Consider the following 24,845-nt stretch of genomic DNA (forward strand, 5'->3'; position numbering starts at 1 on the left):
CAGCTCGGCACTAGAAGAGCTTCCTCAGGGATTAAGACTTTTCCGTACCATGAGCATATCTCCCTTTTTTGTGATGTGTGCTGTCGATTCAGTGGTTAGTCCATGTTCACTTTATCTTCCTCGAGGCAGAGCTACCTGAAAAATTGCTTTCTCTGCAAATTGCTTAGGCAGGACTACCTGTAAAATGAAAATATGTTCTACAAAGAGTCTGCCTCAGCCCATGTGCTCATGGAGCACTTTGCATGACAATCCCACCCCAGTCGCTCTCCCTTGCATGTCCCCATAATAGCCAGGAACTGCTGCTGTCTAATTTCACTGAGCACAGTGCTGTTTTCTAAGCTGTAACTCAGAGCCTTTCAGTTAGGTGTCAGCATGTGCAATTTGCTAGAAATAAAATCAACATTAATTAATTCTGCCTTTTTTAAAAAGATGAAATTTTACCTTTTCCTGCTCCAGATCATGAGTGAAGGTGTATATAGAGCAGAGCTCAGAGAAGCTAGTCCTGGCTGTGTCTGAGGACCTGGTCCTCACAGCAAGGACTTAACAGAAGGGTTGGTTACTAACAAGCATGTTCATAGTGGAAGAAAAGGAAAGGAAAATCATGTGGGGAATCTAGGGGAAAGGGAGAGAAAGGCTGAGCTTATGGCAAAGGACAGGGGAAATATGAAATGCAGGAAGGAGAAAGAACAGAGAAAGACACAAAAGACCTAAATTGCCAACCTCCCAGGGGAAGCAAAGGAGCAGGAAATTCTTCCCTTTGGGTGCTGAGCAGCCTGGCAGGCTCTTTGCACTGCCTGCTCAGTGCTCAGCCTCTTGTATCCCTATCAGCCAAGGGAACTATTGTCATTATTATTATCATCATTATTTTGTAGAACTCACCTTCACTCCTCTTCTGTCTGGGTCAACAAAGATCAAGCTGCATCAATGTTCACCCCTAAAAAGCACTACAGGGCCCTTTTACAACATGCGAAATCGCAGTAAGAAGCATAAAGACTAGTACTCAGCATCTGACAGGATGACTGATGTAAGCTGTCAGCCAATATTTGACTTTCCAGGTGAGATTAGATTTAGCTTTAAATTTAAGATAAACAGAAGGCGTGCAGCTCAAGGCACTCATTTAACAGACAACTGCTTATAGACTTGTGTAGGCTGGAGGCTACTTAAAGTTTAAGATATCTCTGCTCTTTGAGAGTATCATCATATTATCCAGTGGAGTTTTAAAATCCTGCACGTTACCGTGAATCTCGTTGCAGAAGGGCACAGGAGAGGTAAGTTTCTGTTTGGCAATTCTTTACTTCCTAATGAAAAAGCATAGTCATTTTTTTTCTGAATCAAAGAAAAAGCAGAGAGACTTTACACACACAAAAAAAATCAAGGCAGTTTGTTTATTCTCATAGATTGCTTGATTTCATTAGATTTACCTTTATACCCTGTGTGTGATTGTGTGCAAGTGTATAATTGCAGACAAATGTACATGCGCGTGTACCTGCGTCCTTCTGTATGTGCGTGCCTGTTCTGCGCACACTGATATTACAAAGCTGGTCCAACAAGCAGAGGAGTGTAGTTTGCTGAAGTCCTGTTAGAAAGACACTACAATTTCCCACAGCCTGCAGTGAGCTCATCTTTGCTTGAAGACTGCACTGAGATTGAGGAATTTTTGGTGGAAACTTCACAACACGTTGTAGGGCTTGGTTGGCCTGAAGTGTTGAAGGGCAGGTGTCATACAGGAGCATCAGAGTGACATGCTGTAGCAGATCCTTCGCTTTTCGCAGGCTGGCAGGCTGCAATCCACTCACACTCTCCTCTACCTAGGAAAGGCAGAAAAGGACAGTGGCTTTTCTCTGAGCTTCTTGAGAGCTCCTGCCTCGGTAGGGAAGGCAGGATGTCTCGACCCTTGTAACATAGCGCATGGGGCCCCACGCTCACTGGCCTTCACCAAAGTCTATCTGGCTTCCCACAGACCTACAGTGACCCGGATAAGGAGATGAGTAAGACCTCCTTGGGTCTCTGAACATACTGAACCACTCAGAGATGGGGATTATGAGCTGATCTAAAATTGGCATCCCATTTTCACAGACAAGTGGCAGGTGTTGTTAGTCAATTGTCATAATGCAGACTAAAGAAACCAATGTAAATGTTTTAGTAGAGATATTTGATAAAAATAAGCATAATTTTGTCTTTAGTAACCACAACTTGCAAGGATGGCTGAAATGCGAAACTTCACTTCGGCGGTAGAAGATATTTTCAAGGAAACCTTCCTCAATTACATGAATGGCTGGAGGAAAAACATGACAGAAGCAGCAGATGAATTGCAAGCCAAAGTTAATGCTGAAAACTTTGACTATGTTATCCTTTATTTGATGGTGATGATTGGGATGTTCTCCTTCATTATTGTGGCGATCTTGGTGAGTACTGTGAAATCCAAGAGGCGAGAACACTCCAATGATCCCTATCATCAGTACATCGTGGAGGACTGGGGCGAGAAGTATAAAAGCCAGGTGCTGAATCGAGAAGACCTGAAGTGTGTAATTCATGAAAACTTTGGTGCAAGGGACAAAACAAGCCCTGGATCACCTTAACTTTTTGGGAACACCAGTAATGAAGAAATCATTAAGCCACATGTAGAGAACTCACCGGAATTACAAGTAGCTATGAAACTCCTCATTAAGCTAATGGAGAGGCCAATGTGCAACACAGTGCTGAGGACATCACCATTACTGTTGCCCATGAGGACTTCGTCACAGCTGCTCAAGGAACACCTGAGAAAAATGCATAATTGTGCTTTGCTTTGGTATTCAGTTCTTCAGGAAAATAAAACTGAGAGAATGAATAACTCAATTTTTTTAGCATTTTTGAAATCCAGAAGTAGATCTGGATGTTTCCACCTCAGAATAACTGTGAATTAGTGGTTTAAAGTGCTTATTTAGATCCAAAGTGTATGACTTAAGCCCATCTTAAAAACAACTTGAAGATGTATAGTAAAATATCAAAATCTCTATCGTCTGAACAATGTGTTATGGTATGAATCATAGGTACACACATTCAAGCCAAATTTTTTTTTTATTATATGTCTCCCATTTTGATTTAATTATTTATTGGCAGTAAAGACTGACTTACGGTCGTCTATCAAGGACTGATTTATAGCAAAACAGCTGCTAAACTACAAGTCTCATCTAGGAGCTCGTCCTGGCTGTCTTCAAGTCCATAGCTGGCCAAGCTGTCTCTTCTGCTGCTACTTAGTTCTCCAGAGCAATTTGTCTATCTGGGATGCAAGCTGGGTGATGGAGGCACTGGTTACATCCCATCAGCTAGGGCTCAGTGTAAATCACTGAAATCCTGCCTTGTGGCTTTCAGAGGAGGGACTTCTATGGCCAGCTATTAAGGCTGTCCCATTGCTCTGCTTCCTAAGTGCTTCCCATGTTTGGTACTGGTTTGCACTCGCTGGGAAATGGGTTTTCAGGATAGTTTATCTTCTCCTGTGCTGCTAAAGTACCACAACACCGGCTCTCATGGAATCAGAAGCAGAACTGGCAATGCTTCTAGGACTAAAACGTGCTTCCTTTTGTAAGACTCTGCGTTTAGCTCCTATTCATGTTGCCAGACTTAAATCACTTAACCCAAAAGTTCTCATGCTGTCTGTCTGTGGTGGGGGCTTGTTGTTTATTTTTAGCAAGTTTTAGCTGAAACACTTCAGCCATGTCTGGCACTACATTTCAGACAATTTTGGTTTGCTCATATTAAGAAGAAATGAAAATGAAAATGGCTTCTTTTGCTGGGAAGCTTTGGCTTGTTTTGGAGACTTGTCCTGAGATTTGGCACAGCAGCCGCTGTCATGGTCCAGATGTGCCTCTGCTGGTGTAGCAATAAGCCTTTGTGTGTACACATACGCTGGCACGTTGCAAGAAGAGCCAGAGGCCACGAATGCATTGCAAAGAGCAAGTTTTATTTTAGTTACCTCTCTGCTGGGGTATCTCTGAAGCCACACCTAAGCTCCCGGGCAGAGGTGACACAAGCGGGGACGCAGGCGCTGGTAAGTCCAGCCCTGCTGGAAGATCACCGGGCCTGATGAGCTCCCCTGTATTTCAAGGCTTCAGGCAGGCGCAGCCTCCCGCTCTTTCTCACAGCAAAGCAGGAATCTCAGACATAATGATAATGTGTCTAGAGTTTCTCACAGGCCTATGTTATCTAACACAGAGGTTATACTCATCAAGCACACAAAGTCAGTAAAACAATTAGTGTGATGCATGTGCTTTTTCTACAGACGGCTGCAAGTCACTTGAGCATATTTACATTTAACTAATCTCCTCGCCAAATCTTCCGCTATATCACCATACACTTTGAATAACCTGAGGCCATGAGGGCTGAGGAAGGCTAGTCAGGTCCCAGCACAGCCTTCTGGTGAGCCTCTCTCCACCCAGTGTGCCCCCTTTCCTCCTACTGTCCCTGGGTGGCCTGTGGATGTCTGCCAGCCCCACTGCTCTTGCCATGGTTGTGCTCCACGTCCACGCTGTGGGACCTGGGCCCAGACTATTTAGCAGGGCCTGTTGTGACAGGACAAGGGGCAATGGTTTTAAACTAAAGGAGGAGAGATTCAAGCAAAATATGAGGAAGAAATTTTTTCCAATGAGAGTGGTGAAACACTGGCACAGTTTGCCCAGAGAGGTGGTAGGTGTCCCTTCCCTGCAGACATCCAAGGCCAGGCTGGACGGGGCTCTGAGCAACCTGATCTATTTGCAGATGTCCCTGCTCAGTGCAGCGGGTTGGACTAGATGACCTTTAAAGGTCCGTTTCGACCCAAACTGTCCTATGATTCTATGACCTTCCTTACCCTTGGGGCACATATATTGTGCTGCACCAAGCAGCTAGAGGAACCCTGTGGCTACCTGGGCCTGGTGCTATGGCCATGATCACAGAAAGCTCCTTTTGCCAAAGGCACAGGCGGAAGAGCACCCCTGGAGAACTTGTCCGGGTGCACCAGCACCCCCAGGGGCTGCTCGACCCGCTCAGGCCCTGCTCCCCACCACAACCAGGCAGCAGCTCTCACCTTTCATCCGGCCCTGCTCTCAGTGCCTGGCAGACGGACCCGGGCTGCTCTGCCCTCAGACCTTCACCCCTGGGACATGGGAGAATTGCTTCACCTCAAAATCATCATTATTATTATTTACGAGGAAGAAACAGGGGGCTTCTTTCGGCTCCGGCCTCAGGCGGCAGGCGGGACACAGCAGTTGGCTGGCGAGGCGGGAGGACCCGGCCGCTCCTGCCCGGCCCCGCCGCTGCCGCTGCTGGGAGATGTAGTTTGTCGCGGCCTCCGGCCCAGACCCATGGCCGCCCCGTGAGGTAGGAGACGCGTTTCGTGGGCCTTCCCCCACACCGCTCTTTGGCGTGGCCACCGGCGGGGACGGAGGGGGAGTGAAAGCGGGGCGGCGGGTCCAGGTCCGGCAGGAGTGGGGCAGCCTCCTCACGACCCGGTTTGCTCAGCCGGCGGTGCTGCCGGGACTCCGGCCTGCCCTCCTGCCTCCTGCCTGCCTGCTGCCGGCCTTCTCCAGCCCCCCTGCCTGCCCGCTCCTGACCAGCGTGCCTGCCTTTGCCCGTTCTCCTGCCCTGCTTCTTTACTGTCCTGCCTGCCGTCCTGCCCTCCCCTGCCTGCCACCTTGCCCGCTGTAAGGAGCCATTGGAGGAGGGATGTTTTTACAACTGATCTGGCACCTGACCCAGCAGGGGGGAAGGGCTGAGAAACAGCCCTTAATGTAAAACGAAGCCTCTTCGAACTAATCCCAGAACGCAAACTGATTCCTGTATTTAAAAAGTTAGGCTAGGAGGAAGGGTAGCCAGAGAGCCGGGAATCCATACTTTAAATCGATAAGGGGAAGGGCATTGTTAGAATTAGATGAATGAGATATGCAAACTGAGGCAGGTGTCAGGTCGTCTGTAAACCCTGCAGTACCAACCAGTGGGGAACAGGGGGAGAATTTGTGGCCAGGATTTTGGAGGGGATATAACCAGGGGCTTTTTGCCCTATTGGGTGTGCCTGCCACTAGGTAGAACACCCGGTCTTGCAAAATTGTTAATAAAATACACTTTGCTGAGAGATCCTGCCTGGGTCTATTGCGTTGGCAAAGTAATAGTTTCCTATACTTGCTCCCTTGCAATAGCCTGCAGCCTCTCTGCTGCCTCTCCTTCTAGGTGGAGGGAGCCTGAGGCTTAGCGGCTGCTGGAGGCACGCTGGCACAGACAGGCCTGGGTTGGGTATCTCCAGACCATGTGGCTGCAGGTCATAGTATGCAGCTACCTGGCACTGCACCGTACTCGTAGAATCACAGAATCCTTTCAGTTGGAAGAGACCCTCAGGATCATTGAGTCCAACCATAACCTAACTCTAGCACTAAGTTATGTCCCTAAGAAACTTGTCTAAATGCCTTTTAAACATCTCCACCACTTCCCTGGGCAGCCTGTTCCGATGCCTGACAACCCTTTCCGTGAAAGAGTTCCATGAATCTTCAAGTGTTGTTGTTTTCTTAAACAGAAATTAAGCAATAAGTAAGAAAGAGGGATCTGAAGTTATTATTGTTTTTAAAAAAAATTGTTTTCTCAAGGGTTGCTGCCTGTGCCTGGCAGCGGTGCTGCAAGGACCAGGAGGGGTGACAGAGGCAGAGCTAGGATCAGAATGGAGGCAGGGGAGGCTGCCGGCCCAGGAGACCCTCCTAGGGCAAGGTGGTGGGAGCAAGCAGGGGTCTGCAGCTTGCAAGGACCCTGGGACATGGCTGAAATGCTAGGACATGGCTGAAATGATGCTGTGGGCCCACAGTGGAACAGTCTGATGTGCCACTGACATTTTTGGTTTTGATTTCATCGGATTTTGATCCAGGCACTGTGATTGATTCATATAATCTGCTTTGTTCTGATTTTCCAGAGTCTGGAGCATGTGAGGATCTGCCAGAGGAATCACTAATATTTTCATTTTTGCATCTTCAGGTATGAAGGAAGATCTTATGTGGCTTAATGTTTTTGATGTTCTTTGAGCTGGTGTTAGTTTAGGAATTACCTTATTGATGTCACTAATATAAACTGAGTGATTATGCAGGCCTTTCTATGGAGTGATGTCTTGACTTGCTACATATATGGGCTGTAAATGTGTACAGGTCTGAGTGCTTCTGACTTAATGAATCTTGTGGCAGTGGTTTGTGATGGATTCTTACTGCAGCAGCTCTGGCTTACAGTTGCTTCCACTGTGTTTCTCTGCAGCCTTTGGGCTTTGCCATATTACCATGTTTTCCCATGATCCAGTAGTCTTTTTTATGAGGAGGCCTGATCCTATCTTGCAGATCTTTAGGCTGATGCACGACAAAGCATGTCACATGTAGTGGTGGGTCTTCCAGTGACTGTTCAGGTGGAAAGCATGCATTTTGCTTCCCCAAATATAGGCATTGAAGAAATCAGAAATAAGAGACAGACGTAATGAAAGCCCTTTTCTGGCTCAGGACATACTCAGCCATCACTTCATTTTAAATGCAGCCAAATAACTCTAGTAACTTGCTACTTTCCAAGACTTTGTGGCCAGTAACTTTTCTAGCTTTTGACAAAATAAATAAAATGGAGTTGCTCAGAAATCCCCAGCAGACAAAAGAGTATCTCAAGTCTCATTTTGTTGCATAGATAGAGTTACTGGCAGTGTGAGTGAGACTTTCAGCCAAGACAACTCAAGTCGGTTTGTAAGTATCCAAATGCCTGTGTAAATGTTTTCTGCTGTGTGCAGGCCAGTCGATACTCTGCTGCTGCACGAGCAAACAATGGTGTGAGTGGCTGGGCTGTGTTGTGGTTGCTGTGGTGGACTGGAGCTGTAATTCAGTGGGTGAGAGACCTAGATTTAATTCTGTGCTCCACCACAGACTTCCCATCTGACTGGTGTCCAACTCCTTTGTCTGTCTGGGGTGGTCTGTGTTGCACAACACAATGTTGTGCAGAGATCCTGGGGCTGGAATCAGCTGAAGTGTAGCTCGGGGACTTGTTGCAGCCCTCCCTGATGGCTGTATAGCCCTGCTGAGGACATGAGCCTCTGAGGCTGCATTGGTAACTCTCTCTGCCTGCTCTGGACCCAGAAAACCTCACAGTACTTGCACGGTTGCTCATACAGTGCTGAGGTGTGAGGTACAGGCAGACCCTCCCTTCTTTTCCCATCTGCAGTAGTTTGATCTGCTCTGTAGGGGAGGTCTGAGTGTAAATAGGATAGTGATTGCGAGGTGTAATCACGGTGGAGAAGAGTCACCGATATGTGTGAGAGTGATATAATTTTATCCCTACCCTGCAGAAGAGTCTACAATTACATGATGGATAGTTTATGGAGCATCTGTCACAGAATCTCTGCTAGGGCTTCAGGCAGAGACTAGTGCTCTTGTTTCTTTCTCACGTGGCTCAACATGAGACCTTCTTGCTTGCCAGTGAAGGTAATAGTGACCTTCCTTGGGGCCCAGTCTCTGTTCCCAGTAGTGCTGTGTTTGTTAAGGGAGCTTGCATTTTCCTAGGGAATGAACAATGCCTGACTGTAGATGTGTTCTGAACTCCTATCTGTGCCTTATCTGCTTCTGAAAAGGCTAACATGAAATTTCAGCTGTTTATTTGCCTGCTTGCTTTTAAGATATCACAACCTTGAAAGTACAGTGTCTAAGCTTTTTGCTTTTGAGTTGACAATGTCAGCGCTAACAAATACTGTGTTTCAAATTTAAAGTGAATCCTGCCATTTTCTCTCCTTTTCCCCACTTTCTTCTCCCTGCCCCATGCCCCCGCTTCACCTGTTTTTTCTGTGCTGGGGTTTCAGCTGTATTTAATAAGGTCTGGATCAAGATGGAGACTGGAAGAGTCAAGAGGGAAATTGGGAAGAAGTGCTTGACTACCGAAAGCTGGTGACAAGAAGTGGGAATGCAAAGTGCTTTCCTTGCTCAGTTCCAACCACAGAAGACACTGTGAGGACAGACCATCAGAAGTATCAGCTGTCACGGGAAACATTTTGGATCAAAACAGCACTCTTCAGAACAAAGGAGGAGTTTCTTTACTTCATGTCCTTTTTGACTTCAGTGCAGCTACTCCTGGTGGATACACAATTCAGACAGATTCAGGCTTGTGTCTCAGAAGAGCAGAAATATTACAGAAGTGTTGCACTAAATGCTTAGATAATTGACTTGCAATCAAGAATGTTTGCAGAAGTGCACACTATGATGCACATTATATGCTGCTTCTTGCTCATGGGACAGTACCCTACTATCACACCTGACAGACGGACTCACATAACAGCCTGAAATCCACATTTGCTGAGTCTAAAACTTCTTCTGTACATAAAAAATTACTAAGACCCCATTTTCAGCATTGTATGCCAGATGCTAGTGAGTGTTTGAATGGCTGAGTTCTTGCCTTTTTACAACATGTTGCAAAATTGATTCTGACTGAAGCACAGAATTTACAGCAATTTAGGAGGAGAGTGAAGACTGTGTCTGACAAAGCCTCCACCCAAGTCAGTGTTCTGAGATGTGGGCACCCCAGCTGGGCAGTGCAGTCCCTTCAGATCAGGCCAGGCTTCTGTAACTTAGATTTCATTGAGAAGCATGCAGCCACGTGAGCCGTGCATGGAGAACCAGATTCTACTCCGATGTGGGATTTTTGCTGTGTCCTGGCAGCGGACATCAAATCTTAATGGTCACTGAAATTCTGGAGGAAACATCAGAAGTTAAAATGCCTTTTTTTTTTAATGTGTAACACTACTGACTCATTAGTTCACAGCTGCCCTGACATTTTATCAAAAGGAGAAGGGGCTGCACAACTCAGGATCGACACGGTAAATAAATACTGAATGACAAACAAGTTGGCTGTGCCACTGCTTCAGTATAGTTCGATCTTGGTAACAGAGATCTCTGGTGGTGTCTTTCTGTGGGTGGCCTCTGCAGGGTAAAGATTTTTTAACTGGGGGAAGAGAAGAGGATGACCTGGCTGGAGAAATAAGGGCATCTATGAAGAAGCTGGCTGAGCAGTGCAGGAGCTGCAAGAACATTTACTTGACTTCTTGTTTCTGAAGAAATGTCAGCAGCAGCTGTTGTGATGTGGTGGTGATTTATTCAGCCCAGCTGTTGGTGAAGATTTGGACTAAGCTGTAAGGCTTTCTCCTGCCTTTCAACCGTGACTCTGTTGTTACACATCCAGGAAACACCTCGAGGAGGTCAGGCAGGGAAGTGTGCTTAATTTGGAATCCAGCAGCTGAAACCGTGTCAGCGCTGGTGGAGCAGCAAGCAGAGACTGGAGGGCAGTGTTGCAGCCTCCAGCATATCCCTCAGGCATTTTTCGGGCCCGAAGTTCAGCTCTGAAACATAAATTGACCACTCAAGGGATCCAGCGAGTGGTTGTTACGCTTCTGTGTTATTATGGGCTACACAGATAATTTAATTTATTAGTAAATCAGAGAGAACTGGTAAATTATGTTAGATACTAGGATTCATTCAGGCTCCAAATAGGGCAGGTGGGCTTAAAAACCACAGGACAGCTTTTCTGGGTGCACTTCTGTCCTCTGCATCTCAGACATCAGCCAGGCGGTGTGATGTGTACACGTGTCAAGCTTTCAAAAGCAGCCAGGGTTGTGGTTTTGGTTGGGCAGCTGCTGGGATGCGCAGTGTGTGATGGAAGCACAGCCTCCGCTCTGCGCACGCGTGGCACCTGCCTGGGGCCCGTCAAACCCCTGTCCTTTAGCGGCACTGGCGCTGCTCCTGTCACTCAGCTCCAAAAAAGGCCCCCATAGGTCATTTCTGAACCGTGTGGCACTGATATGCTGCTGGGTGCTGTGCAGCAGATGAGCTTGCTAGAGAGGTGCAGGTTGGACATGCTGAGTAGAAAGAGATTGGCTAATTCTTTTTGAATTTCCATTTCTTGAAGATGCTTCTGCCCTGGTCTGCACCTTTAGAAGTGTGACGCTCGTCAGTGCTGGGCACAGCCTGCTGCAGGCCGGACAACATTATTACGCAGCCAAGATGGTGGCATTTAACTGGAAGGTGAGAATGTTTCACATCCATAAAGCAGTGAATTTCTGCTCTTTCAAACAGATGCATGTAAGATGTGGTTGAGTGGGTCCTGGGTTGAAAGATGGTTTCTTTGCCCAGGCGAAGGTTGCTTAACCACCATACTCTCTGCACCTCAGGGACAGAGAACTCGTTATTGTCCTTTCCTGCCATACGTGCCTGCACCTTGTGGGCTGGCCCCAGGGCTTGCTCTCAGGGCCTTGTACTTTAGTCCTGAACACAGCACTGGTAGGCAAGCTCTGCTCTGCTCCTCCTGGCTTTTGTTTTTCCAGGCTTTTTTCCCCGCTGCTTGTTCCTCAGCTCCTTTTGGTAGTAGAGGGTGTTTTCTCTGCTATGTCTTTTATGCTATTGAGGCCATAAACACTCTGCAGGGTATGTGTGTACGGCACAGAAATGTTTGAGCAAGTACCTAATGCATTAGCAATTTTAACATGTTAAATCAAACCATTTATCAAGGAAGCAATGCTAAGCCCAAGCCGTGGCTTTACCCTTCTGGTATTGCAGAGCTGTAGTTTAAAGAGATTGCTACTTTTAATATGTGGAGAGATTGACAGAGGGTGATTTTTTTTCTTTTTTGCAAAATTAGAGGGGAGTGGCCTGACATCAAAGGTAATGTGCAGTTTGTTGACATCAGTGTTATAAAAGGCCCCACTTGAGCCTCTGATTTGTACACTTTAAGGGGACATGCTAATGGTGTATGGATACAAGGCTTTTTCGAAATTCTATAGTTTGGCAATGGCCAAACAGCTTTATGAGATGCTGCTAAGGGTACATGGGGGTTTTAGGAGGTTTAGTAAGGGGGAGCTGGCACTGCGAACCTACTGTGCACCACTGAAAAAACAGACCAATCCTGCTGGCTGTGCAGCTCTTTGAAACAGTGGGCTGGGAGGTTCATGTACTTTCAATATCTTTCTGAAATTTATGTCTTTTGTTGAGTGCCTGTGCCATTTTTGTTATGTTTGTATTCTGAGTTCATAGTGTTACCCATTTGCATTTTCTTTTCCACTCCATGTGCACTTATGATAGCATGATTTTATAACATTCAAAAATGTTGTCCAATTTTGGTCATTCCAGGCATTAAAAACTCCTGACACTGAATCATTGGAGGCTGTGGGTTTTTTACTTTTCTTCTGGTTTCAAGGCATTTATCTAGATCTTCTAGATCTGGGCAAGTTAATTGCAAAGCTACCACATATTAAAATTTGTAGGAGCACAAAAGTGTCTTTGGGGATCATATCTGATAACTGATATGCACAGATCCATTGCTTGTATGAGAATTGTTCAGAAGCGTTTCCACTTTTACAGTTATACAAAAATATTAAGTTCTTCCACTTTTTTGGCTCCAGATCATGCCAGTCTTCAGTTTGTTGTAAAGCAGAAGTAGCAAAGACCTGTTCAAAGGGGCTTCATAGACTAACTGGAGTGAACTTGGTTTTGCCTTTGCCCTAGATGTTGATCTGCCTGGTTGAAAGTTTCCTACAGAAAAAAAAAAAATCATGAACAGAGGAGCATTACCCTTGTTTTGAATAATGCTGTTGCTGTAGGAAGCTGTATAAGCATCCCTGTAGATTAATTTTTAATTGTCCAAGTGTTCCAGTAACTGCCTAAATAGATTATTTTGCATTGCAGGCTTTGGAGAATTTCCCATTGCTGATGTACATTTTGGCAGCTAAAACATTGATTCTTTGCCTAGCATTTGCTGCAGCAAAAATGTACCAGAGAAAAAGAATTGAAGAAAAACTGAAGAAGGAACATGAAATGAGATTGAAAAAAGAAGCAGAGAAGAAGGATGATTGAAGAGTCTCTCAGGTATAGAATTTATTTGGCATTCTGGTGTTCGATTGCAGCATCGACATATTAATCCCATTATGTTTTGGCTTGAATGCATTTGGATTGTGCAGTTAGAACTGTCACCATTATCTGAGTTCTTGTAGTACTTGTCTCCTGTGATGTTTCAGCATATTTGCACACCTGCATCATGCCCATTCTCTGTAGGAATTGCAGTTACCACCAGAAAACTTGGCAGCCAGGGTTTGTGCTTTAGGAGTTTTTAGCACAGTATTCCTTCTCCGCTCTCAATTTCCCCGGATTTTTATGCTAAATCAATCGCACAGGAAGTCCTGATGTGTAAGGAGATGGTTAAATTGGGTAAAAGATGTATGAGAGGGATGCCAGTCAGGATGATGCAGTGAGACCTCTTGGCCTTAAATCACATGATTAAGATAGAAAAGAATTGGCCATTCCATATGAAGTAAATACCTGACAAGTTGTAGGTAGTTTAGCTGAAAGCACTAAATCTCATGCCATGGAACTTCCTAAGGAAACAGAAATGCTACAGGTTATGCTATGTAACATCTACCATATATAATTCACTGAGAAATATGGACATCTTTCTGCATAAAAGAGCAAAATGAACATTACAAAATTCCTTAAAGTTTTGGGTTTTCATTCTCCATGTGCCAGATTCCTTCCCTCTGCTTTCAAAGTTTAAGCAATCATTGCCTTATTAGATCAAGTCCATTAGCAAAATGAGTACTGCCTAGCACTAAGATTATATTCCCTGGCTTGTTTGGTATGTGATTTTTCTATCAATTCATTTCACATCTCTCTGTTCTGCAACAAAATGGGAATTCTATTCCTGCCTGCCCTTTGTGAGCTCAGTGGGAGTTTGATGTAATGTTACTTTTTATTAAGCTAAAAAACTTACTTTCCCTTTTTGAGGTCATCACCTCACATATGAAGAGAGTTTCAATTTTTGGAAGTGTTTACTAGTTTTGATTTTAAACCTATCACTGTTTTATTTCATGTAACAAGGACTGGAAATTGTGACTAGAAATGGAGCCCTGGAAATTACCATGGGAACGAAGTGGTTCATTCTCCTAGGAAAAAAGCAACAAAAACAAAGGTGTTTTTCAGTCCCCTGCTTACATCAGATTGAGGGCTTGTCTCTGGACAGACTTGTGCCATTTTAAATTTTTATTGTAAATAAGTTTCACTAGCTACTGGAAAATTCCATTAGAACACTTCTATCTGTTTTTGCAGAATGAGTCAGATAGGTTGCTTGGAGTTTTATTGCTAAACAAATGAGAGGTGGGCTGCCCTGCAAGTGAGCGAGCTGGCTGGGGCAGTGGGCCGACTGTACCGTGCAGTGTGTGCGGCGCTGGGCCTCAGGGAGTTCCCCCTGCCAGGATCCATGCCCCAAGCGATTGCTGTGCCAGCATAATGAGCTCATCCCACAGGACCGCTGGGTCTGGCATGGGATGTTGACCTGGTTGAACAACTGCCTTAAAGCATCTCTGATTTGGCAGAAAATACCCCAGCTGCCCAGTCACCCAAGTGTTGCCCACCAGTGGCCTAATCCTTCCTAAATTCTGCCATCTCTAGGACCGCCGGCCATATCTTTCTATAATGGGATTGTGAGAAGGGGGGGATTCTCCTACCCTAAAAATGTTCTCCAGTGTCAGCACCGCAGCACTGTGATTAGCTCCAATTGCAGCATGCCACTTGGGCAGGCAGATTTAGGCCATGTGCTGCCAGCATGTCCTGCCTGTTGTTCTCACTGCTGTTTCCCCACCCTGCAGATTTTCTGACACTTCGCAACTTGCATTGGATTCCTTTCCTGGGAGAGTGAAGCCTTCCTGTAGATGAAGGATGTGTCAAAGGAGTAAAACCAAGAGTAACATTTGCTTGAACTGTATCTCAACTTTTTATACATACAGCAAAATATCTAAGCATCTATTTATGCAATAAAAAGTCCTTTGTAAAAAAAAATAAGTAATGACCTTGGTTGCTGCTTATTCAGATGCTACAGTTAGAGCTGCAGGGGAGGCAGTTTTTAGAGATTAGTTGCAAGGAAGTGGCTGATTTTAAAGAGGAAAAGAGTCTGAGTCAATCATGGGTGTATACGAGATTCATGGACAGACAGAAGGAAATAAGGAGGGCTCTGGAGCTTCTTCATCGCAATGGCTTCTTGCAAGTGAGACTTGTGGGCCCTTTATTGAATCCAGATGAACAGACCCAGGAGAGCAACTTTTCTGGGCACATCTTTCTCAAGCCACTTTCCACACCTAGGACTTCCTTACAGCAATGCAAATCACAATGTCAGTATGAAAACCTTTGAGGAAGTCTCATCCTAGAAGGTTTATTGTGTTATTTTGCTATGCACAGTATCAGTGAACTTTGTATGCCTCTCTATTAACTACTTGGCCTATGAAGCAGAGAGGTTTTTCATTACCATCTGTAGCTATTTCTGTATATGCATAACACCTGGATCCTGGAGGGTAAGCTAACTTGAGCACGGTAGGTTAATCAACAGAGCAGGTTTTTTGCATAGAAATAAAGGCTTAGGTGTGCGTAGCAGTGCCAACAGACACATTTGCCTTCGCATTTCCATTGTGAAATACTTCCTAGATCCTTGTACCTTCTGGAAGTTAAGATGAAGCTGAAATCTGTCAGTGTAGAGAGGGGGGGAGGGAAGAGGAGAGGTGGACAGCCCCTAGAGAAGCCTTGGGAGCCCATCTGGATGCGGGAGGTCTGTGGGACGGCTCGCTCCCACCCTCTCCCTGCAGCTGGGGGCTGAGGTGCTGGTGGTGGTCACATCAGCGCCTGATGCTTCAGTGTCCCTCTCACCTGCGCTACCTGACCATGTGCAGCTGATGCTGAGAGAGCTCTTGCTATGGTGGAGTTACTCACCAGGAACTGCAGGCATTTTTAAAATCTTGCTGTTCATGTGGTCATCTTGGTGGCTGGAGAATGTAAGTCTTGCAGAAACCCATTCCCAGGACAGAGCAATATCCTTGCTGCGGCAGTCTCAGGACTGCCAGGCAAGGGAATTTGTAGTGCCATTGTAAAATAGCAGCTTCCCTCTGCCATCTCAGCAGTCTTCTGTCTACACAACCATGGAATTGAATGGTAATTTAATTAAATGGCTCTGCGGTCTTCAGTGTGAACAGACTTTGCTAACCACCTCCATTAAACAGCTATTGAGGGAAACACTCCAAGATACTTAGCTAAGCCACACACCCAAACTTACCAGGAAATTGTCAGGCTTGGATAGTGTCCATCGGCTTTAAAAGTAAGCAATGTCTTGGCTCTGTGCAGTCACCTGTTGCCTTTGAATATTGCCCCAATCTAGATTTTTTTCAGATCCTCGACCAAGAGTAAATTTTTCTAGACTCTCAACCAAGAGTGGATTTTTTCTACACCAATAGTAATAATGAGGGTTTGTTTTGTTTTATTAGGTTTTATTCTAAACTCAAAGCAGAGGTTTTCTCCCCTTCAGTAGAACTGCTCTGTGAGCAGAATGGAAAGTACACCATCTCCCTTTAAAGCAAGTCATTTAGCATCAAAGAAACTGGGCACCAGTTAGCACCCAAAGCAATCAAGACTGGCATTCAGATCTAGGGGCCCTACCTTGCCAAGCATGTGCATGAAGGAAATTAACCCTCTTTATCTCCTGGCTTGCAGGGGGGAGAAAGCAGCTGTGAGGAGTCCCATCAGAAGTCCTGCACACCACCACCTTTTTGCCTCTGCAGCCAGATTGGAAAACCTCTTGATATGTGTAAGACTTAGAATCTAGTCCAACCTTGCTGCTGTTTTCCTTAACTTCAGTATAGTGCTACAGCACAAGCAACCCCTAGAGCTTGTGATGGGTGTCACAGCAGGCTGATGTCCCAGAATTTCCAAAATGAGAAGCCGATATCTGTTCTCTGACATACCAGGGTAGAGTTTTGATCACTCTTCAGCATACAGTGTGCTGCAGTTATAGCCTTGAACAAGAAAATATACTGACACTGGGGGGAGACAGCAGCTCAGATTTGTTTCAGTTCCTTGTTCAGAAACCAGATGCAGACTTTGAAATCTAGTTTCTTACCAAAAGACAGGTTATCCAATTAGTTTTGGCAAGTTTAAAAGAGGAACAGAGAGTTCAGTTTGATTGAGTTTATGCAAGTGAGAGGAGGCAGTAAGGACAGAGAGCCTTGAACTGCTCGGTGTGTGTCAATGCGCAGCTTGTTTGACAGCAGGGATTCTACACATCTCCTCTTGTAGATGTTCCCATCCCAGAAAATGAGCCGGGTCACACTCTTCTGCTGCCTGCAGAACTACAAATTCTCTCATTCTCCCCTGTTCCATAAAACAACTGTTTTATGCATTCATGTTGTATAGATGGGCAGCTTAACCTCATGCAGTACCTCACTTGCACAGGTCTTTCACTATCAGATGCTGTCATTGTCCCCAGTGCTGGGTGTTGAAGACTGAGAAAATAAAAGGATTACTGGCTTTCAAACTACCAGTGTTTACTACCAGTGTTTGCATCTCTGGGCTTACTTTTACTGACATGAAGGCTGCATATTATTTAACAAAAACCAAAATCCTTGTTTAGTAATAAAGAAAGGAGCTGCTGAGATTTTAAGGGAAAAAAAAATCTCTCACAGGTTCTGTGATGACCTGAGCAGCTGTGGGATTAGGGCTTTTCCAGCCTGAAGGAGCTCAGTGGCTGTGGGCTATCTGTGGTCTTTCAAGTGAAGAATCAGTGAAGACACATTCAGCGGGACTGTTTTGTCATTATCTGTTTTAGACTCTGGCTGAAATGAACTCAGCTTGATTTCAGTACGCTGAACGCTTTTAGGCTGAAGGCCACAAGAATTTTACCAGAAACACAACAGCACTGGTACTGGAGGAAGGCAGAGCTCCCTGAGCAGTGCCCCAGGGCAGGAGAGATTGCTCTCCAGCGATTGTGCTGCCAGTCAGGGAGCTAAATATTTTTCCGCTCTTCCAAGAGCCTCGCATGCAAACAACTATTTCCAACATTTCCTCACTCAGTTTTCCTCTTGGGGATCAGCAATTCCAGCTGTTTTTTCTTGCCCTTCTCAGTAAAGGCACGGCGGATGTTCTGTCTGGGGTAGAGTCTTTCATGGTTCTCCTTGATCTCAGCTCTAACCTGTGACTCTCAGCGTCAACTCCCTGGCCTCAGCTCCGGCCAAAGAGGAGCACTGCAGCAAATTTCTTATAGCCCCCCTTTCCAGATCTGTCACGGGAGAAACCCCTAGACTAAGCTGAAACAAACCTCTCTAGTTTCAGCCTTCACCAGCTCTTATTTTTCAAGATGGTTTTCTTCTTTTGCATTTTTTGCATGGACTGTTGTCCCCGTATCCTTCCTTCTTTCCTCTAGGCCATTCTCTCCATACCTCCTTCACATGGTTGCTGCCAAAGGAAATGTCAAGGAACAAGTTCACAGAGGCAGAGGCTGGGCTTTGAGTGACATTGGTTGCCTTTCTACTATCTGGCCAGCCTTCTCCTTGTTCTCAGGCATGGCAGAAAATGTGCCCCACTCTCACAGAAGGTCACACCTTGTGTCCTACCATTACATCCCTGGCTTGGGCCTCTGTAGGCTCTTACTCTGAGCATATTTGTCCCATCTGTACACTAGGATGCAGCATGCTATTAGGACAGAGGACTTGAAAAAAGGGAAAAAAATGTGTTGAGCCAATCATTACAGGCCTGCTGTGTGAGCTGGCGGATAAGAAATGTTTTTTTCCATGAAGACGAGGCTTGGAGAAGCATTTAGAAGTAATTAGTCAATGAGAATTCAGGTGATTTGTATTCCAGCTAGCTTAGAGTAGAGGCACATCTGTTATAGCTTCTTCATCAACATTTGCATTTGCATCTGCCTCTGCTCTTTATGCAAAGATACTTTGATCATTTTATTGTACTGATGCATTTCAGTTACACAGAGAGAGTCGTGAGTGGGAACAAAGAGATTTGCTTTGACATGCTGCAGTGGTCAAGTGTACTGAGCCCTACTACAAGAGCTATTGCTGGCAAACCTAATAAAATAATAGGTGTTTAAAATCCTACCAAGAATATATTAGACTCACGCAGGCTATTTCAAGTGCTCTTGAATAAAGTGTATACTATTTGGTAACATCTTCCTATTAGCTTGTTTAGTCATACGTTAAAGGAATTGCTTGTCATCCTAAATTACCAGTTGAGTCAGAACTGCATGAGCCACAATATTTTTCTTTGGTACAAAGGGCTACAACATTTTGTAGAAAACATGGGTTGTGATTACCCTTATGCAGCAGCAAAGGGGGAGGGAGGAAGAAAGAAGAGGACTCATCTCAGAGGATTTTATATAAAATACCAAAGTTCGTTTGATTCCAGACTCAGTTCTTTTCCCTGCCCACAGATTTCCATACACAATAAATAGGACTGGGTAGAAAAGTTTTGCCAGCTCTCAACCTCCCAGGAGGAGGCTGGGAAGAGCGAAGGTATTTAGTGAGACTTTGCCAGCCCTTTGCTGAGGGAAAGGATCGTTTTCCCTCATACTCTGGGAGATGTGGCACCAAACACTTCCTCTTTCCTCATGCTTGTTTCCGTGAAACCCTTCACAGAGGTTTCACCCTCGTTTTACCGAAGAATACAAACAGCAAAGACTGATAAATTCCTGTGACAGAAATTACTTCCTTCTGATTCTTCCTCATTGTTAACAGAGATGGAAAGCAGATGATTCTGTACCTGGTCGCACGGACTCCACTGTGAATTAGGGATGGCAGAAGACACACCCTACAAATGAAGTGTTGCAGTGTGGCTCTAGACTCACAGCATCAGGGACCGGTGAGGCTGAGCTGTGGTGAGGCAGCAGTCTGGGACTCTGTTCCCTTCGGGTTTGGCCTTATCCTTCTCAATGTGAATCCAGAACAGAGCAAGGAAGCCATTTGGTTTGTGCTGGTTTGCCTATAGCACACTGTTATTTCTCCCCAGCAGTACAGTGCAGTGTCATCGAGCGAAGGGAAACAGTTCTTGGGAAAATGGGTTGTGCATCATTTGTTTCTTAAGAAAACTGAGCTAATGTACAATTACTGCTGATTCTTCTGGTAAAGAGGCACTGGACCTGTTTCTTTCCTCAGGATGATTTCACGCCACTTAATATTCATTGATATTTAGTGGAATAGTTGGTGCTTCAAGACAGTGTGGAATTATGTTCAGTGCCATGACACCAGGACAATAAAAAAATTCTTGCCCTTCTCCAGTCTCTCCCATTTTTCCCCCACTCTTCCCTCCTTGCACTCGAAGCACCTAATTTTCCATTCTCTGCTGCATCCGTATTTATAAAAAATGAGCAGATGTTTTTGCTGATTAATATGAAGCTGAGAAAAGATGGTTATTTTTTCTCTGTATATTCACAGCTCTAGAGAATTACATGCAAGGATTCTTCTGAAGGTAGATGAGACTCCCTTTTTTAGATATCTGTCTGCCACACCAAGTTAACAATGCTCATTTAGATGGTTTCCACACACAGAAGAAAAACTGCACAGATTTGCCTCAGAGTATTGAAATGTTTTAATGAACCTGTGAATCATCTCAAAACTTACTTCTTTTATGTTTTTGTGGTCTTAGTTCTCTTAGAAGTACACAATAAACACATAACCAGTAATGAGCAACGCAGAGAATTTAAATTGGGAGCCACTTTCAAAAAAAACCAAGAAAGTGTTCAATGAACTTGGAAAAACTGCTGTTAAGAAATACTATTTTGCATCGCTCATAAATAATCTTTTGAACTCAGTTCTGTGAGAAATCATTACATCTCAGTAATCAATGTCATCAACAAAGAAAATCTCCAATGATAAGTGCCATATTTTATCCTGAGAGACTGAACTCTTCAGGCTTTAAAGCCTGAACCAACTGCTAATTGTTAGGCTTCAGAAACAAACTTCACTTTTAGAAAGATTTTTTTTACTTGTCACAGAAATGGTTGTTGCAGACCTCTGTTAGAAGCAAGGTACTCAATGTAATGAGCTGCTGAACTGATATCGGATGTTAACCTGTATATCATGTGAAAGTCACATTAAGTTTTTCAGACTTCTTAAGTAGTGGACTCTGGCATCAGTCACAATCCTGCATATTCACTGCTCTGGAGCAAATGTCCCATGGGGGGCAAAGACAGACCTGACCTACAGATTTTGCAGCCCAATCTTTCTCGAAATGGAGGGCATTTACATCTGAGGCATGGTCTCATGACTGTTGTAACAGAGGAATTTGTACAGAAGGCCAGCTAAACTGGATGTGAGGTACGCCTTGACCCATTTTTGTGATTAATCAAATTAACTGCCCCTTCCTGGTGCAAGCGTAGGGCATATCAAACTAATCCTGGAATACACCGAAAATGATACATTTGGATTTAGAATTAGCTCTTTTATTGGTGCTATTGACATGCATTTTTTTAGCTTTACACCGTTCAAAGGGAAGGGCTCAGCAGAGGCGGAACAGGATAATTCATTCAACACCATTTGAAGCCTGACTGCAGGAAGAAGTACTTAAGAAAGAGTGTCAAGGTAGTAGTTCTCCCATCGCTTCACTCTGTTAATCACCATCCTCCATTTGGCTGGAGTCATCTTCTCTATTCCTTTAACAATTAAGTCACTGAAGAGGATACACCTGTAGGAGTGGGTCTGCTCAATAGACCTCAGGCCAAAGTCGTTCCTGTTGTTTATAATAAACCATTTCAAAGAAGACCAGGCGACATCCATAGGGTAGAGATAGTTGTAAGACGAAGGCACAACAAGAAGCTCATGGCCATTGGCTCTAGCAACTTCAGGGCAACACTCAATGCCGGACATGCAGATCGCTGATGGGACCGGTGGCTGAGTTTCCATCTCCAACTCCTTGCCGTGTTTTGCTCCCATGTGCATCAGCTGCTTGTTGTCCCTCATCACAATTACACACTTCCCATAGGAGGTGGTCAGAGAATCACACAACTCCTGAAAAACACCGTTCTGTGGATGTATGGGCAGATCACCTTTTAACAGCAGTCTGTACCTCCAGGGCTCCCACCCTTGGCTGCTGCCAGCATGAACAACGGTCCATACTGGCCAGCGCAGGCCAGCCACCTCGCCTGTGTTTTCTCCTGTTACAAGACTTTCTGGAATATCTGTTTCACCTAAAAAAATGGTGTTGAAACCATTAAGCTGCAGCGCCCTCAGAGATCTTAAATACTGCAGGCACTGCTTCTTGGAAGCAGCATCGAAGCTGCCCCTGTGAATTATGTGCCTGAGGAGCGGATTTGCAAAGCGCTTCATGCTGGCGTCTGGAGACTGATGAGGGACACTTGAAGAGCTCACAATGCACCCGTTGCCCTGGCGTTGCCCGCGGCATCACACCCAATCAGAGGCAGCACCATTAGGGGCTTTCAGGTGCCTCATCAAAAGGCATCTTGGAAAACAAAGGTCTCATCAGCCTGTGTAGGCTGCAACTGTGCAGTGAGTACCTTCTGGCATCAGGATGTTGCTCATCTTGAGCATCGTGGTTCTTTCTCTCACAGCACTGAGTGGATGTTTGGGCTCTGTGTATGTGTGTGGGCCAGCCAGGCACGCCCAAAAAGGGTCCAGAGGGATGGGGATGTGGAGGCAGGAGCTGCCCAGAGCCAGCATGGAGACTGAGCCAACACCTGAGCTTTGAGACCAGTGGTAGAAAACATTTCCCTCCCTCCCCGGCAAGCATCTGGCCTCACGGAAGATGTGGCCTTGAAATACCCCTGGGTGGAGGAGGGTTGAACCCCAGGAGGGCTGAACCCCAGGTGTCTTCTTATAGGGGGAAGGAGGACCTCTGGACCCCCAGATGAACCTCTCTGATGGGCAGGCCCAATCCTAGCAGCATTGCAAGGGGATTCCTGGTGACCAGTACCCAACAGCACAAGCAGCCTGTGCAAGGTCCACCACACTCAGCCTGCCCAGCTCTGGGCCTTTGATGGGGAAGGAATAAGTGATGCCTCAGACAGGTATTTTTAGAAGTAATTTGGTTTCTAGAGTCCTCTTAGGTTCCCATTTTGTGCACCCACTTCTCCATTTTGTGCTGGACCTACCGATGAACCCATGAAGGACCTGTGGCCTGACAGCAACATCATCACGCCCTCCAAGGAAGAGCGACACCTTCAGAAAAACGGAAGGGATTATGGGAGGAAGAAGAACATTGCTCATATGGTGTTATGTGAACACACAGACTGAAATGAAGGTCAGAGCAGAAGGGTGGACAGGTACCACCCTGCTGCCATGATGAGTCAAACGGGGTCACAGGAGCACATGGCAAAGTGAGGGCTGCAGCCACCCTGGGGAGATGGGAACGATCAGAGGAAGATGTGCGCATGTATGTGTGCAAGTGTGTGAGTGTGCACATGCCCTCCAAGGGCAAGTGTTTGGCTGGGGAAGGTTATGGAACAATAGAAATTTAAGACTACTTTGACCCATCTGCTTTTTTACCTGCTCCTCTTTCTCCCGCAGATGCACATGTAGAATTTTACTGCAAGAACAAGCTGGTCAGTGCAAGACTGTTAAATCGCTGAGCTGTACCTGTGTGCTGGTTTGACTGAAAATGAGTTAATTTTCTTCATGCAGTTAGAAACCTTCCTTTTTCATAGCTAGCATGGTCATTATTTGGACTTAGTTTGAGAACAAGAGATAACACCCCGGGACAGAGTTAATGTTTTTAGTGGCTCTGGTCTGAGAGCCAAGGATGTTCCGAGCTCTGCTCGCATGTGTGAGGCATCAAGGAAGGGGGGCAGAGATGGGGCAGAGCTAGGCTGACTGATCAATAAGACTATTCCATCCCATTAGTGTCATGCTTCATATTTAAGACGAGTTGGGATCTTCCGGTCTCTTTCTTGAGTGCTCTTGTGCTCTGTCTCTCATGTTCTTCGTTGCTCTTTTTGTCAGAGCCGGGGCAGTTAGTTTTGGGACATTTAGTTAGGCGTTTTGCTGTTTTGCAGAGGCCACTGGGCCTTTCTGCTTTTTTACTCTTTTATCTCTTTGGGATCAGTTGTTCAGGACCAGGTGCTGCTGCCCGGGACTGGCTGCTCGATATGGACAGAGTTTATGAGAAATTGCACTATCTTTTATTTTATATTCTATTTCTATTTTATATATATATTTACTAGTAGTGTATTAGTATTTTGTTATTTTATTGAACTGTGTTTATCTCAATCCAACTTTCTCCCTTCCCTTTCAATTCTCTCTCCTATTTGGGGGGTAAAAAGGGGGGTGAGTGAGCGGCTGTTGTGGTTGTATTGCTAGCTTGGGTTAAACCACAACAACCTGCAAGGCTGGGAGTAAATGCTGGCAGCATTGTCAGCCTGCCAGATAGGGCTGAACAGCACAAACATGTCAGTCTGTTGTGAGAGCATGCGTTTCCTTGCCCATCTTTGAAACGGAGATATTCCATGGTCTGTGTCATTCCCTCTGGAATAGTTTTTCTTCCCCCTAACGTAGTGGGAAACTGAAGTCAAAGCTCAACTGTCTGGATGCTCTCCTTGCTGGGGCAGATGATTGACGGGGCACATCAAGTTAGCAGCATCACATGGAGAACAGAAGTCTGGAAATTTGATATAAGAAAAAGGGTATACTCCCAGAAAGAAGCCTTTATGGTTTAACTGTTAACCAGATGCAAAATGATGGCAGATTCAGTCCGTACACATATGAAGAAAAATACTTGAATATGCAGTACATATTCATATGAGAATGCAACATAAGATATTACTGACTCATGTCTATTACTATTTCGCACTGTGGTATACCTTTCTCTTCTAATGTCAGCCCTTGTCCTTAATAAATGTATACCAGGAACATGAGTAGTCCTACTGGAGTTATTTGATGCTTATTAGTTTTGAAAAATGCACATGTTTAGAGGCCCAATTAGGGCCTGAGGTTCCCCAAAATGCTGATTTAGAGACTTCACTGTTCAGCAGCTGGATATAAAGTGTCAAAAGAACTACCTGTAATTTTATTCCCTAACTCTTCTTGGTGC

At 45.2% G+C, this 24,845-nt stretch overlaps 3 protein-coding genes and 1 long non-coding RNA gene across 7 annotated transcripts; 2 read left to right on the plus strand and 2 right to left on the minus strand.

The window, feature by feature from the left end:
* Window positions 1–1,361: 1,361 nt before the first annotated feature.
* On the minus strand, window positions 1,362–5,251 carry LOC139828412 (uncharacterized). 3 transcript variants are annotated; one of them, XR_011739958.1, is made up of 4 exons: window positions 5,045–5,251; window positions 3,956–4,113; window positions 2,635–2,759; window positions 1,362–1,799 (listed from the first exon to the last, which is right to left on the minus strand). It is a non-coding gene; the product is annotated as an uncharacterized lncRNA (long non-coding RNA). The 3 variants fall into 3 exon arrangements; XR_011739959.1 differs by having other exon boundaries at window positions 3,956–4,117; XR_011739957.1 differs by lacking the exon at window positions 5,045–5,251 and having other exon boundaries at window positions 3,956–4,916.
* On the plus strand, window positions 2,067–2,833 carry KCNE2 (potassium voltage-gated channel subfamily E regulatory subunit 2). Its single transcript, XM_065847897.2, has one exon. The coding sequence runs from the start codon at window positions 2,202–2,204 to the stop codon at window positions 2,577–2,579; it is 378 nt and encodes a 125-aa protein (XP_065703969.1). The 5' UTR covers window positions 2,067–2,201; the 3' UTR covers window positions 2,580–2,833.
* SMIM11 (small integral membrane protein 11) lies at window positions 5,203–24,845 on the plus strand. Of its 2 annotated transcripts, none has more exons than XM_071810803.1 (5): window positions 5,203–5,337; window positions 6,911–6,972; window positions 10,909–11,024; window positions 12,681–12,860; window positions 16,518–24,845. In XM_071810803.1, the coding sequence occupies exons 3-4, from the start codon at window positions 11,004–11,006 to the stop codon at window positions 12,846–12,848; spliced, it is 189 nt and encodes a 62-aa protein (XP_071666904.1). In that variant the 5' UTR covers window positions 5,203–5,337; window positions 6,911–6,972; window positions 10,909–11,003; the 3' UTR covers window positions 12,849–12,860; window positions 16,518–24,845. The 2 variants fall into 2 exon arrangements, with proteins under 2 accessions (XP_071666904.1, XP_065685746.1); XM_065829674.2 differs by lacking the exon at window positions 16,518–24,845 and adding an exon at window positions 14,633–14,825 and having other exon boundaries at window positions 5,207–5,337.
* C1H21orf140 (chromosome 1 C21orf140 homolog) lies at window positions 21,273–22,132 on the minus strand. Its single transcript, XM_065846815.2, has one exon. It carries the CDS (start codon window positions 22,127–22,129, stop codon window positions 21,368–21,370), a length of 762 nt encoding a protein of 253 aa, XP_065702887.1. The 5' UTR covers window positions 22,130–22,132; the 3' UTR covers window positions 21,273–21,367.

This window comes from Patagioenas fasciata, chromosome 1 (assembly GCF_037038585.1).
Source record: "Patagioenas fasciata isolate bPatFas1 chromosome 1, bPatFas1.hap1, whole genome shotgun sequence".
NCBI lineage: Eukaryota > Metazoa > Chordata > Aves > Columbiformes > Columbidae > Patagioenas > Patagioenas fasciata.